The following is a 13,334-nucleotide window of genomic DNA, read 5'->3' as shown; positions in this document are numbered from 1 at the left end:
TGGGAATAATTTTTGGATAATAAAGTATGTTTTCTAGGTTTTTTAAATTTTTAAAAAATATTATGGTTTTAAAGGAACAGGGCTGCCGTAAAACAAAATTCTTGTGTTCCCTTCTTGCATGTCTGGAAAGGGGTCATAAAGAAAATGAAGGCAAAACACGCATTAATGAGGACAGTAAAGTACACTTTCCTGATTGTATTGTTCTGTAGGGCCAGGTCAACTCTCAGGATCTAAAATTTATGCTGTTAGATGGGAGGGTATGACACAATTGCACATATACACACACAAAAATCACTAGACTCACACACACGGTGCATACACACACACACTACCAACTCAGGCACATACACATCCAAGATTACCAGTCAAAGCCCATGTACACCTATCACCAATTCAAGCACCTACACACTATACACACCGAAAGTTAGACAAAAATCAATTGTCAATACCTGCACTTCCAATACACATATTACTAGTTCATATACCATACACACGATGACATATATATATATATATACACACATACACGCCAGTTCACACACACACCTACACAGGTGAGTTCCTGACTTGGGTGGTGTAGTATGTATGCATGTGCTTGGGGTACTCGGCATACCTAGGGTGCTTTGTGATTATGGGAGGGGGAAACAAGGGTCAAAGATTTCTAGAAGGAGGGACATGGACGGGGGTTAAGATGAGAGAGTGAAAGTTGCCAGAGCCAGGATTAGAACCAGCAGACTGGAGGGGAGCTGGGGTTACTTAAAGCCAAGTGGCCCCAGGGTTACTTGAGGTCACTGGGGCTTGGGGTTACTTAGGTTTAATGTGACCTGGGGTTACTCGGGGTGACCTGGTGCTGGGGTGGAAGCAAGGGAAAAAGCCCAGTGGCAAGGAGGAGACAGCGAGGAAACAGAGAGGCAGAAAGCTGGGAGACTGGGGCTGGAAACTGAGAGGCTGGGAGATAGCCAGGAAATCAAGGAGGGTTGTGAGGTTAATAAGACAAAAATCCAACTTGGGGTTTCAAAATAACAGGTTTATTAAATAGACAACACACTACATAGCCCCACCAAGTTATTGATTCTTACACACAAGCACTCACATACACATCCACACAATGGTAACAGGAGAGAAAAAGGCTTGGTGGAGGGATTGGAGTCAAGGTGTGTAGGGACAGAGTCCAGGTCCTTTGCTTGGGGAAGGAAGGTAGGTGATAGCTATGTATCCTGGGCTGTGAGTTGATTCTCAATGGCCAGTCGGGGTCTTCTCCAGCAAGGTGTTGTCCAGAGGGGGTTGCCGGCAGGGCCTCTGGGTGGATAGATGGTATGGCATGGTGCTGGTCCAGATGGAGAGGGCGTCCCACTGGGTCTGCCTTCACTACCCCTTGTTATAGGGGCAGACCTTCTATCACACTAGTGGCAGGGGCATGCCCAGGCAAGGGGTGTACTGAGCATGTGCACTCTATGAGAGGACGTGCAGTTCCAGGTGTCTGTGTTGCAATAGTGGGTTGGCTGATTTCTTTAGGGTCTTTGTTTTTCCCTGGTTCCTGGGTGAGTCAATGGAAGGCAATGGTCCGGTTGTTGAGCTGATGGTCCAATCATTGTGTTGATTATTCAGTAGAGGCCTGCTACCATTGTATCTCCAGCACCCTCATTCATCCCCATTCATTCAGGAACCAATTTACATGAGACTGGTTAGACATGAGTCATAGGTTACACCCGGGCAGATGACACAAAATGGAGGCTTGACATTCAAAATGGAAACTTGATATTACTTATACTAACTTACACATGTAGGCCTAAATTATAGTATCAATTAAAAAAAAGTAAAAATCAGTAAAACAGTAAGCACACAGTAAAAATCAATATAAACATAATTATTATACAACATAAAACAGTGGATCAAAGAAGGAGAGAAATAAGAAAAAAAACTTGCTACAAAAATGCCAAAGCTTATCCTATGTCTTAGCTTACTCATACTTATCTATAGGGAATAGAGAGGGAGAGAAAAAGTCAGAAATAGTTGGGGAAGGGAGGGAATGTATTTAAAAAAAAAAAGAAAAGAAAAGAAAAACTGGGGGTTTTGCTACAATTGTTATCCTTTGCTGATTCTAGGCCAGCCTGGCTGATGGTGGGTTCTGCATTGAGGAGGGGTTTACCATTGATGTCATCAGTGAACGTTTCCTCCCAGCTCAGTTCTGATGTGCATCCTGCTAGATGTTGGTAGGACTTGGCAAGCATTCTTCTGCTTTTTGATAGGATTACTGCAGTTCCTTCCCCTTTGCTCAGCACTGGAATTCTTCCCTGTGGTACACATGCTTCTGCATTTCCTTTAGCCTGTCAGCTCAACAAATCGAGGACTTATTTCCTGGATCATGCAGCAACCTGAGGCTCAGTTGAAGTTTTGGCTATAATTATCTGTGGAGTCATACCTGTGAAATCACAAATGTTCTGACAAAGGTGAGCTAATGGGAAGAGGCATTTCCAAACCAAAATACACCAAAGTTTTTAAAGATCAAGGAGGGGAACTGCCATTTAATTTGAAAGCAGAGTTAAATTTGACCAAAACAGTCAGAGCTGGAAGGATAGAAACATTGTGTGATTGTTGATGGAAGACTGTTAGGACTAGTACAGATAATACATTCTCCACATGGGTATTCTGCTAGTGTAAGAGTTCTGACACAGGAGGTGGTTTAATTTGATCTGCAGTTCAGAGCCTTGGGTATGACTGGTTACATAGGTTCTGCCACTTAGGGTGTGTACAGAAGTTGTTTTTTTGCCATTTAAAGCACTTCATTACCATGACTTAACAGAAATGCATGGTTTTATAGCACTTAAAAATGGGCACAGTGCTTTAAATTAACCCTTGCTGAATGAGGTATTGAATTTGAAGTGCTGTATTTTACAGCACTTTAGTAATCTACACTGCTTTAAATAACTTCTGTACACTGGTCAAATTTCTGACCAGTGGAGAAGCCCCAAGAGGTTGTGGAGCACCCCCTGCTCCCTAGCCTGAAAAGTGCAGGGAGGCTCAGAGCCCCTCTCCTCCTCCCCCCACACCCCATCACCAAACACTGCACTTCTGTCATGTTTAAGAGTGCTGTAAATGTATAATGCTATAAAAAGCTCCCTAAATTTCAGCATTGTAAAACATGCATGGAGGACTTCTGTACACACCCTTAGGCATTGAAACACTTAATAATCAGTTGCCATGGACCGCATGGAGTGATCCAAATAGAGGAAGTGAGATGCTAGGATCCCTGTCTGGTCAGTGGAGGGACCTAAAGCTTGTCTGTTTCTTGGCGGCAGTACATCCTGGAAAGAAAGGTTCTAAGTGCACCCCTTTCCACTCTGCCTATTTGCATCTGCAGGCACACTTCAAACATAGGAATTCATTGGTGAGGCACCTCAGTGTTCCTCTGAGGCTGAGTTTGAGCCCTTTGTCTCCAGGGTGCTTGGATCAGTCTCTGGGGATAAGCCTGGAGTAGCCTCACTGGTGAAATTCTGGGTTTGGAACATGTCTGAGGGTGCAGGAGGGGTGGGCTTAGATCGTCTATGTGCTAGGACACATCTTGGCATGGTCCTATGGCTGCCACAATTTAGACCAGGGATGGGCAAAATATGGCTGGTGGGCCAGATCCAGCCCACGGAACAATTTTTCCCAGCCAATGGTGAGTCCTTTGGCCCTGCCAGCCCAGGTGTGGGGGCAGCCTGGGCCATGGTGCATGTGGCTGATCCTGCTCTGCTCATGTGCTCCTGGCCAGTCTGCATGAAGACCAGCCTCCAAATCCAGCCCTGACACTGCCTCTGTACCATTCTGCTCCACGCTGCCAAGACTCGTGCTAAGCTGGTGGGGTTGGGGGCTGCTGTGTGGGCATCCCAGGGTGAACTGTGGGCTGACACTGGATGAGGGTACCCCAGCACTGCTTGCCTACCTTGGCCCTGGCCACTGCTTCCAAGAACATGGCAGGACTAACACCACTGCCATCCTAAGCAATGTGGAGTTGCTGCTGGGTCCATCCCCTTCCCTTCCCTGCTTGCAGGCTGCACACCACGGGCTGAGAGAGGGGTTGGGCAAGGGGAGGGAAAATTAAAAACCTAAGTTCTCCCCACTTGACAGGCTCAGTGATGACATGTGGCTGTCCCCTGCCCCTGCCTCCTTGGCCTCCAGAGCCTCCTTTGTGGGGTTTGCAGCCCTCCTCTCCTCCTCGTGGGTGCTGTGGACCTGCAGCAAGGCCTGGCAGTGGCTTCTAGCTCTGCCCCAGCCCCATGTTATCACTGGCCCAAGATCCCAGTCCCAGCCCTGGATGCAGCTCCCTGCCTGGCCATATGCTGCATCCGGGGCCAATCTCCATGGAGTCTAGCTGGGACTAGTCATGCAGGCAGGGTGTGTGGGTGGGGAGCTGTGTCTGGGGTCAGGATCATGGGACAGTGGCAGCATGGGGCCAGGGTGTGGCAGAGCCCCACACTGTCAACCTGTCCTGTGATCCCACCCTGTGATCCCAGCCTTTCCCACTCCTAAACACTGCTGCTTGGGGCCCCATCCCACATAGGGAGTTTTGGTGAATTTTTGCAGCGGGTGAGGAAAGGGGGTGCTGACCTGGCCTGTGACAGTTCACCAAAACTCCCAATGTGGCCCTTGGGCTCAAATAATTGTCCACATCTGATTTAGACAAGTCTTTAGGTGTTCCTCTAGGTGATTCAGAGTTAGCCATCTGTGTCCATACAGAGAACGAGGAGAGTTAGGCACCTCCAAAAGACAATTCAGAAAGCCTGAATGTGTCAAAGAGTAGGTGTTGGGAAAACTGAACGTAGGGGAATGACTGACCTCTTGCCCCTTCTAGAATTTAGACACCTAACTAGGGCAGTGCATGGGATTCCTCTGATCACCTAGGGTTCTGGACTGCCGATCCTTTGTCTGAGGTGAAGCTTCTAACTGACAGGTGATAGTGCCCATCTCCTGCATAATAGCTTACTTCACAGTTGTCCAGCTTTGGCATATCGGGGGACTAAACACTGTGCAAGTTGCAGGCTGTAGGGTCAGCTCCTCCAGGAATACCCTTTGCTGTGCAGACTACTCTGGGAACACATAGCCCCCCACTCCCTGGCCCCCAGTTCACAGGCTGCCTGGTGGTGCATAGCCCCCTGCTCCTCACTATATGGGCTGCACCAATGGTGCATGGTCCCCCCACTGCATAGGCTGCACTGGTGGTGTTCAGATGCCTGGGCCTTTCTCTGCCACAGGGTAATGGGAGAGGTGGTTGCCAGGACCCGCAGGTGGCATGTTAACCAATTGTGGGCTGTTTGTGGGTGGTCAGACCACCCACCCAGGACATGATTCTATGCTCTCAGCCTGAGAGGATTCAAACCTATAACTCCTACATCCCAGGAGTCTGCCTTAAGTTACTAGATTTTTTAATAATCCATGCTGGATTATTTTCTACCATTCCTGTTGAAGCTGGACTACTGGATAGTCAAGAGTAAAAGACTGAAGGGGTGAGAGTGAGAAAGTGAGCAAAAAGGAGCCTAAGGTTGCCTTAAATGTGCTTGGGGCTGGGGGCAGGGGCATGTTTTAATTAGAGCGGTTCCTGAAGAGCTGCTTTAATTAAAACTTTACACCATCAGTGTATTAAACCCCCACATGTTTAAAAATGGTTGCAGGATGCTTTAACTAAAGCTTATTTGATGAGCTTTAGTTAAAGTGCCCCAGCAGCTATTTTTAAACCCACAGGGGCATGAACACTGTGTGCCACCAGAGGCTGGGAGGCATGGCAAGCTCCTGGAAGTGGTGGCGGTGCTATCAGTGGTAGGAGTGTAGCGAAGGCAAGTGGGGAGCTGCTGCAGGTAACCGCAGTGCTGTCGGTGGCAGGGGGTGGTGAGCACTGACCAGTGGTCAGTGACCACCCGCAGACACCACCAGCAGCGAGGCCAGCGGTGATCGCAGACTGCCTGCAAATGCCACCGGCAGTGTCAGGGGCAAAGAGGGGGGTGGCGAGCAGCAACCTCCTGCAGGCACGGCCAACACTGTCAGCAGTGCCTTTTCACAGGGGGTGTACCGCTACACTCAGGGGGTGCACATGTACCCACTTGCACCCCCTATGCATTGCCAATGCACAGGGGTTTACACATGTGATGCTGCAGCAATACTAGAGCATTCTAATTAGAATGCATAGCAGACTCGATTAATCTAATTAGAATGTGTCAGAGCACATGTATGTATGGGCACCCTAGGTCTGTAGCCTCATGATCAGGGCACACCAGAAGAGAAGAGTACTGGATTCTGGTCCCTACTTTCAGGGTCATTTATTCATCTTTAGACAGTCATTAGATAAAAAGCAGAAATAAACCTGGCAGTTACCTCACAGTAACCTCTTTATGTGCCTAGGCTTTCAGGAAAATAAATCTGAATTAACTTTTCATGTGGATTTGTTAAACTGCATTAAAGTCTGTGTGGTCACTGTTATTCAGAATCAAAGTGACCTTAATATGATTTATTTTACTTCACTTCCAAAGTGAACTAAGCTAAATTGAATTAGGGCCACTTTTATATTGAATGAGTGTCTACAAAGAGCTTTAATGTAAAGTTACTATTCCACTTTAAATTTGCACCTTTAGCTAACTTGGATTAACATTTCTGAGTCTCCCTGTATACATAAGCCCTTACAAGTGCACTTGTTTAAAATGGATGTTAGACTTCATTCAATTCCTATGTGGAAACTCTCATTCAGCACTAAATGGCCTGTCTCTCTGCAATGGTGTGTGTTACCACCACAACATAGTCCTTACTTCTGCCTCATAAACTAGGTCTCGGAGGTAATCAAGACATTACTTTACGGCTACCTCTGTAGTGCTTTACTTGAGGAGGTTCATCCCCTCTTAGGTCATGGAGCTTTAAGACAAGCATGAAAGTGAAAAAGAGGTAGGAGGGAGACTGTCTTACCTGACATAATAGAGAAGTAAACAAAAAAAGGAAACAGCCCTCTGATGAAGATGGCTCACGTATTTGGAAAGCTAAGTTTTTTTGCTGGTATTGCATCTGGGGAATGAACATAAACTATATCAAAACCATACTTTTTTTCCCTTTTGCTGGTGTAAGGTGCATCTACCTAGAAGGGAGGAGGGACCAAAGTGTCATCTTATTAAGAGTGATTTTTCCTTGTATATGTTATTGAGATACTTATATCTCATATTTGAAACAAAAACCTCCATGATTTAAATTGTCAGTTCCCTGGTATAGGACTTCTGTAAATGTTGGACATAACAATTTCCTTGCTTTTTTCCAAACAATTTTTAAATTTTTATTTACTCAATTTTAGTAAGAGCAATCTCTAAATTACTGAAATTCTTTGCCTCAGAGATGCATGGAATTTCTTGATAGCTGAGAAACAGTATTGTAGTGCTGGAAAATGTCAGAGGCACCATGCATTATGAGTGGTGCAGTGAACCATGACAACTGATGGCTCTGGAGAGTGGCTCATGTGAGACTTGACAAGCTGGAGGAGTGTCTTGGTCTTTATTTTTGGACTTTGTAGCCAATCTGCTTTTTTGAGATACAAATTTAAGCAGATGCCATCATAAGACTTAAAAGAATCTTCCAAATCTTTGAGTTCACTCTCCTGTTATCGCGGGCAAACATGTAACTTTTTTTTTCACAAAAGGAGTCCACAGTAGTATCAGTTCTGGTCCCTCTAGCACAGGGGTGGGCAAAATATGGCTTGCAGGTCAGATCAGGCCTGCCAAGGGGTTTTGTCCGCCTCACGGTGGGTCCCTCAGTCCCACCTGGCCCAGGTACATGGCATGAGCAGCTGGTTCTGCAGCCCCCAAGTGCACAGCGGGGCTGGGGCAGTGACTGGACTCTCTTCCTGGCAGCCTTGGCTCCTTCTGACTGCCTGGGCCATGCTTTCGTCGTCCTGTTCATCTCAGCATTCACTTTTTAATTTTCTGCAGTAACACACAGCGTTGGGAAACCACGCAGGCAACTGGCTGCCCGCAAGCTTTGTGCTGGGGACTCTGGCTGCAAGCAGGGTGCAAATGAGGGGGTAACTTGGGGGGCTGAGCCCCTCCATAAGGGACAAGAGTCCCCCTGTAAGATTTGAAACCTGTAACCTGGGGGGGAGGGGGGTCTCCGATGGATTACTCTTTCCAATTAACCCTTTAATTACTGTTTTTGGCAGACTGCCCTTAGCATCAATGCGTAGTTTGAACCCCAGGCATCAGGGAGGTCAAAAAGCAACACCAGAAGGGGGGCAAAAGTGGACAAACAACAAATATTGAATCTGCTCCTTTTGTGGGAGTTCAGAGTTGGCCTTGAAGCTCTGAGGGAGAATATCTTTGGACACAGGTTAGCAGAGGGGGCGCCATTATCTTCAGGTCAAGGACAAGTGAAGCTCTGAGGGAGGGGAATATCTTTACACACAGATTAGCAAAGGGGGGACCATGATCTTCAGGTCAAGGGCAACCCAGGTGCTAGCCAGGCAGTTTCCCACTGGGGACAAAGGGCTGCCATGAGGTAACACGTGGGCACCACAATGGGCTGGGGGCGGCCGATGGTGGAGCAGGAGCCCCCAGCAGGGGGCCGCTCCCTTCCCTTCCCCCTCTCCCCTCAGGCCCCCACGCGGGGGTAAGCCACTAGGCTCCAAACGGCCGCGGTGGGCGGGGCCTGGACGGTGACGTGTTTCAAACGGGCCAACGAGCGGGCGCCGAGGGAGGGCGGAGCCGAGCGCAGCCTCCGCCTGGGATTTTAAAGCTCCATCTTGGCCGCGGCGGCAGGATCTGGAGTGCGCTCCGCAGCAAGGAGGCGCAGCGGCCGCCCCCATGTCCCGCAGGAGGAAGGCGGCGGCGGCGGCGGCCGGGGGGAAGCCGCAAGGCAGCAGAGGAGAGGCGGCGGCGGCGGCCCCGGGGGTGTCGGGCGCCGCGGAGAAAGTTGTGTACTCGCGCTCGCAGGTGTCGTTCGCCGGCATCAAGGCGCTGGGCGACGCCATCAAGCTCTTCATGCCCAAGTCCACGGAGTTCATGCGCTCGGACTCAGAGCTGTGGGACTTCCTGTGCAGCCTCAAGCACGAGTTCTCGCCGGTCATCCTGCGCAGCAAGGACGTGTACGGCTACGCCTCGTGCCGCGCCGAGGTGCCTGCGCCGCCGCCGCCCCGCGCCCGCCGCCGCCTCGCCCGGGCCCCGCCGCGCAGGAGGCCGCGCGCCGCGGAGGAGGAGGCGGCGGCGGGGGCCTTCGGGGGCCGCTCGCTGGAGGAGATCTGGGCGGCGGCCACACCACGCCCGCCCGCCCTCCCCTGCAGCATCCGCGTGCGGGGCAGCGTGTGGGGCCGGCGGAGCCTGGCGGCGGCGCGGAGACAGGCGCAGCGCATCCTGCGCGTGGACCTGTCGCCCGTGGTGCGGCTCCGCCGCCTGCCCATGGCGCGGTGCTGAGCTCCGGGACCGGACGGGACGAGCTCCGCGCACCTGTTCACACGGCCCCGCCTGCGCCGCGTCCTGCTGCACTTTAGAGACACCCCCCCCACCCCCACCCCGAGCCCGGGGCGGCGGCCTGGCGGGGACTTACCCGAGGAGCCACTGGCAGCGCCCACCTGGCTGGACTGGGATGTGCTCAGGGCGGCTGGACCCAGCTCCTCTGGCTGAAGCTTTTGACCAAGGATGTTTGTTGCCTCAGGAAGCAGGACCAGGGGTAGTGGGGATGGTGCAAAACCTCTTTCTTTCTTCCTTTCTTTTTTTTAACCTTCTCGCCCAGCTTTGAGGCCTGGCTGGGCGCCATGGACTTGTTATGCGTTTTGTATCCACAATCCTTTCTACTCTTTTATAGCTGACCCTGGGATTTGCTTTTTACAGAGCGGCCAAGGCGGCTTAAAGTGTGTGGCTCTCTTTTTGGACAGACCCAGGCTTGATTTGAGGGAAGTTGGAGACGCAGTGGTCCTCCTGGGGCCCAGAGAAACAGCCTGCAAAGAGATGGGCTTGCTGAGGACCTTCTGATACCTTTGCTGTGATCGTAGAGGGACAAAAGGCTTGATTTCTAGACTGTTCTCATTAAAAGCAAAAACAAAAAGACAAGCAAATGCAAAGAACCATCCAAAGTTGGGGAAAACTGTTGAACATGTAACAAATGGTTAATGTGACCTGCTAGCCACTTTGGCTGCTTATAGAAGCAGGTGGCTAGAGTGGCTAACACCTAAATGCTACGTGATTGAAGTACAATATTTAAAATAAACAGCAATGAAGCTTGATTTATCACCTGGTGTCTTCATAGTTAAATAAAACAATAAGGGGTGTCATTTATCTGTCTTCTGCTAGAACTCATACTGATACAGTTCCTTTTCTTTTTCTCTCTCCTCTCCCAGGGTAAAACATTGTGTGATCTCAGATGCTTAGTCTATGCCTACAAGCTTGTTTTGCCTGGAGCTCTGTGTTTGGTCATCCTAAAGTGCAAGTGGCTATTTTTTTTTGTGGTTGGTTTGTTTTGGGAGGAGGCAGGTATTCTTCTAAGTTAGCAGCTTAAACATTGAGATGAAGCTTTTTATTATTATTTAATATATAGTCCTAGATGCATGTAGTAACTTTACAGGATTCCAAGTAATTCCTTTCTATGGAATTTATCCTCTAAAGCAAGTGAGGTCTATAAAGTTGACATAGGAAAAGGAATATGGAGCCTTAACTGTAAAAGAGGAAGAAGGCATTGGCTTTGTAACAGTTAAATGATGTCCCCCTGGCTCTGAGAATAAGGCTTTGATCCTGGTAGAGTAAATGACCTCACATACGGTAAACAAGTGTATGATTCAGTGATTCTTCAAATACCCATTTTAGTCTTTCCTAGGAAGACTTGTGTCACTGCTCACTCTTGAGAGAGATCCTTGGAAGCCTATTGGAGTTGATATGTAAAGGATCAATTTGTCTATTACAGTGCTAATCTTAAAGTAGATATGTTTCCTTTCTCTGAATACTTTAATATTTTTTTTAGTTGCTGTGATTCACATCACTCTAAACAAGAGGAACAGGAACACTCATACTTCTCAAAACTAAAACTTTGAACATCCTAGAACTACTAGGCTTGTTTACATAATGTAATCTTACTGCTTGCTGATCACAGTAGTAGAATGTCATTAATTGTTTCATGCTTTCCTAATTTGGTTTTGAAGGATTAAGATGCAAATGGTTTAATATAATTCCTCTCTGAAACCTGTGCCCTCTTCCCTTTTCAAGGAAAGTGATGTCAAAAATACACCCTGCAGGCTGGGCCAGCAGAGCCTGTGGGCTGTACATGGGGCTGCACATGAGGTCACTCTGGGGTGCGTGCTGTCTGTGGCCACAAGGCCAGTCCAGCCCTGCATTGGACCCAGCTCTGCATGCCAAATCCAGCACAGGGCCAGCCTGGCTGTGTGGGGCTGGTTTGTGGGCCTTGTCTGGCCTCTTCCCCTCAACCAGTCCTGCTTTAAGATGTGTAGCTCATGTACTGATTTAAATATCTTTATTAGTTTATTATAGCATAAGAACAATGCCCAAATCAGACTTTCAAATCTTGACTCCTCTTAGTAAAGTTGCCTCATAAAATAGCATATCAATATACAAGAGAGGTAGAAAACTTGAGACTTCAATAGGATTAGAGTTTCACCCATTATCTTGAACTGTAATCTCTTTACTCACAGTGGGTTTTTTTTCCTTCATCCAATGCCTTAATACTGTGGAGAAGGGCACTAAGCTTCTGTACTATGACTTTTTTGTATTCATGTCTCTGTAGCAGAGTTGGGAGTGTAATAGCTGCGATGGTCCAGGAGGTAAACAAGAAGCAAATTTATGGGGATGGGGGTATGCGTGTGTGGGGCTTGTTTTGTTTTTAGCAAAGCAGACTTGTACAAGTGTGGAGTAGCCTGTTTTTATTCTTCAGGCGATTATAGCTTGAAACAGTATCTTTTGAGGTATAAAATACCAAGTTCAGCTCAATATATAATCATCCTACCTCTCCTACGTCCTGCTTTCCGCTCTTTGGATCTTAGCCTTACGTACCTGTTCCTAACACAAGCCCAGGCTACTAAGTGTACTGCTATGCTCACTGCTTGTAGATCAGTCTATCATGGTGAGGATTTGTGGTCTCATCTCCAGTGTCACTTTTGTGACAGTAATTGGTTATTTCCTTTACAAGTCTTATTCCACACACTCCATGTTGGGTTTTGTTGCTTGGACAAGTCACTAAATGGGCTGATAGAAGATCTTGTGCACACCCAGTATTAGGGTATGCTCCTAAGGTACTGCCCCTCCTTAATACTTTGTACCCTGCTCACGCTTTTGAAAAGAATCCTACTGCGGTTCCAGCAAATGGGCAAAGCCCCAGCTGTGCACAGGATGAAGTGCAGAGTAGTCTTGCAAGCAGAGGATTTGGCTTTGATTCCTGGAGTTGAGAGAAATCTCAACTTGTAAGATGTTGGTGTGCAGGAGCCACAAGGGGCTTGCTCATTGTGGTAGTGAAGTCCCAGCCCCTTTCCTGCCATCTGCCCTGAGAGGCAAGTACCAAGCATGTGCCCTGAGGGGCATGTACCAAGCAAATACCTCTTTATGTGCCAGAGGTTGCAGTGCCTACCTCTAGTTTAATCTCTTAGCAACACTATACTGTCAACCGTGACACAACCATGAGGCATAACACTCTAACTGGCCATAGGTAAAGTAGGGGGTACTGTGATGGCCAATGACTTGCTGGTTGTTAAAATTTGATCATGAGATCTAAGAAGGCAAAATTCACTATAGTCCATGCCAATCTGATCTTGGGTAAAACTCCTTCTTGCCTCCAAGCATGGTGAGGCAAGACCCTCCAGCCAGGAACCTCTGGTTTTAAGTCCCAACAGGAGCAGTAGCACACCCCAGTCAAAGTCTCCAGCCTTGGCTGTAGCCAATACCCAATACTTCTGAGGAAGCTAAAACAATCTTCCTGACACAGCAGCAGGAGAGGGAAAACATTCCTTCCCCACCCCATGTGGCAACCAGCAAAGCCTACAAGCATGGGAAATACCTATAGTAGAACATAGGCCTAGCTATGCTTAGATCATCCCTGACCAGTGGCTGTCCAACCTCTTGAACTCCTCCAGTGATGGAGAGCCTGCAGTTTGCCTAGGCAGTCTTGTCCACTACCTCACTCTTCTAACTGAAGGATGTCTTCCTGATATCCAATCTAAAACTATTTTCCTCCAACTTCAAGCCATTAGTCCATATCCTACTATCTGCAGCAAGAAATAAAACGTGTTCTCCCTCTGCTTTATGACAGGTCTTCAAGCATTTGAAGACTGCTGTTTCCAGGTCCTGTCTGAACGTTTATTTCCTTCAACCTCTTCTCATGATTTTGCCTTGTAAGCCCTT

General features: G+C 48.2%; 1 protein-coding gene across 1 annotated transcript; it reads left to right on the top strand.

The window, feature by feature from the left end:
• The first annotated feature begins 8,725 nt into the window (after positions 1 to 8,725).
• On the top strand, positions 8,726 to 10,219 carry CCDC71L (coiled-coil domain containing 71 like). The gene has a single exon (XM_090046301.1). The coding sequence runs from the start codon at positions 8,805 to 8,807 to the stop codon at positions 9,408 to 9,410; it is 606 nt and encodes a 201-aa protein (XP_089902427.1). The 5' UTR covers positions 8,726 to 8,804; the 3' UTR covers positions 9,411 to 10,219.
• The last annotated feature ends 3,115 nt before the right edge of the window (positions 10,220 to 13,334 follow it).

Source organism: Crocodylus siamensis, chromosome 4, assembly GCF_052110815.1.
Source record: "Crocodylus siamensis isolate JL-2025a chromosome 4, ASM5211081v1, whole genome shotgun sequence".
Lineage (NCBI taxonomy): Eukaryota > Metazoa > Chordata > Crocodylia > Crocodylidae > Crocodylus > Crocodylus siamensis.
This window is presented reverse-complemented; position numbering and strand designations above follow the sequence as displayed.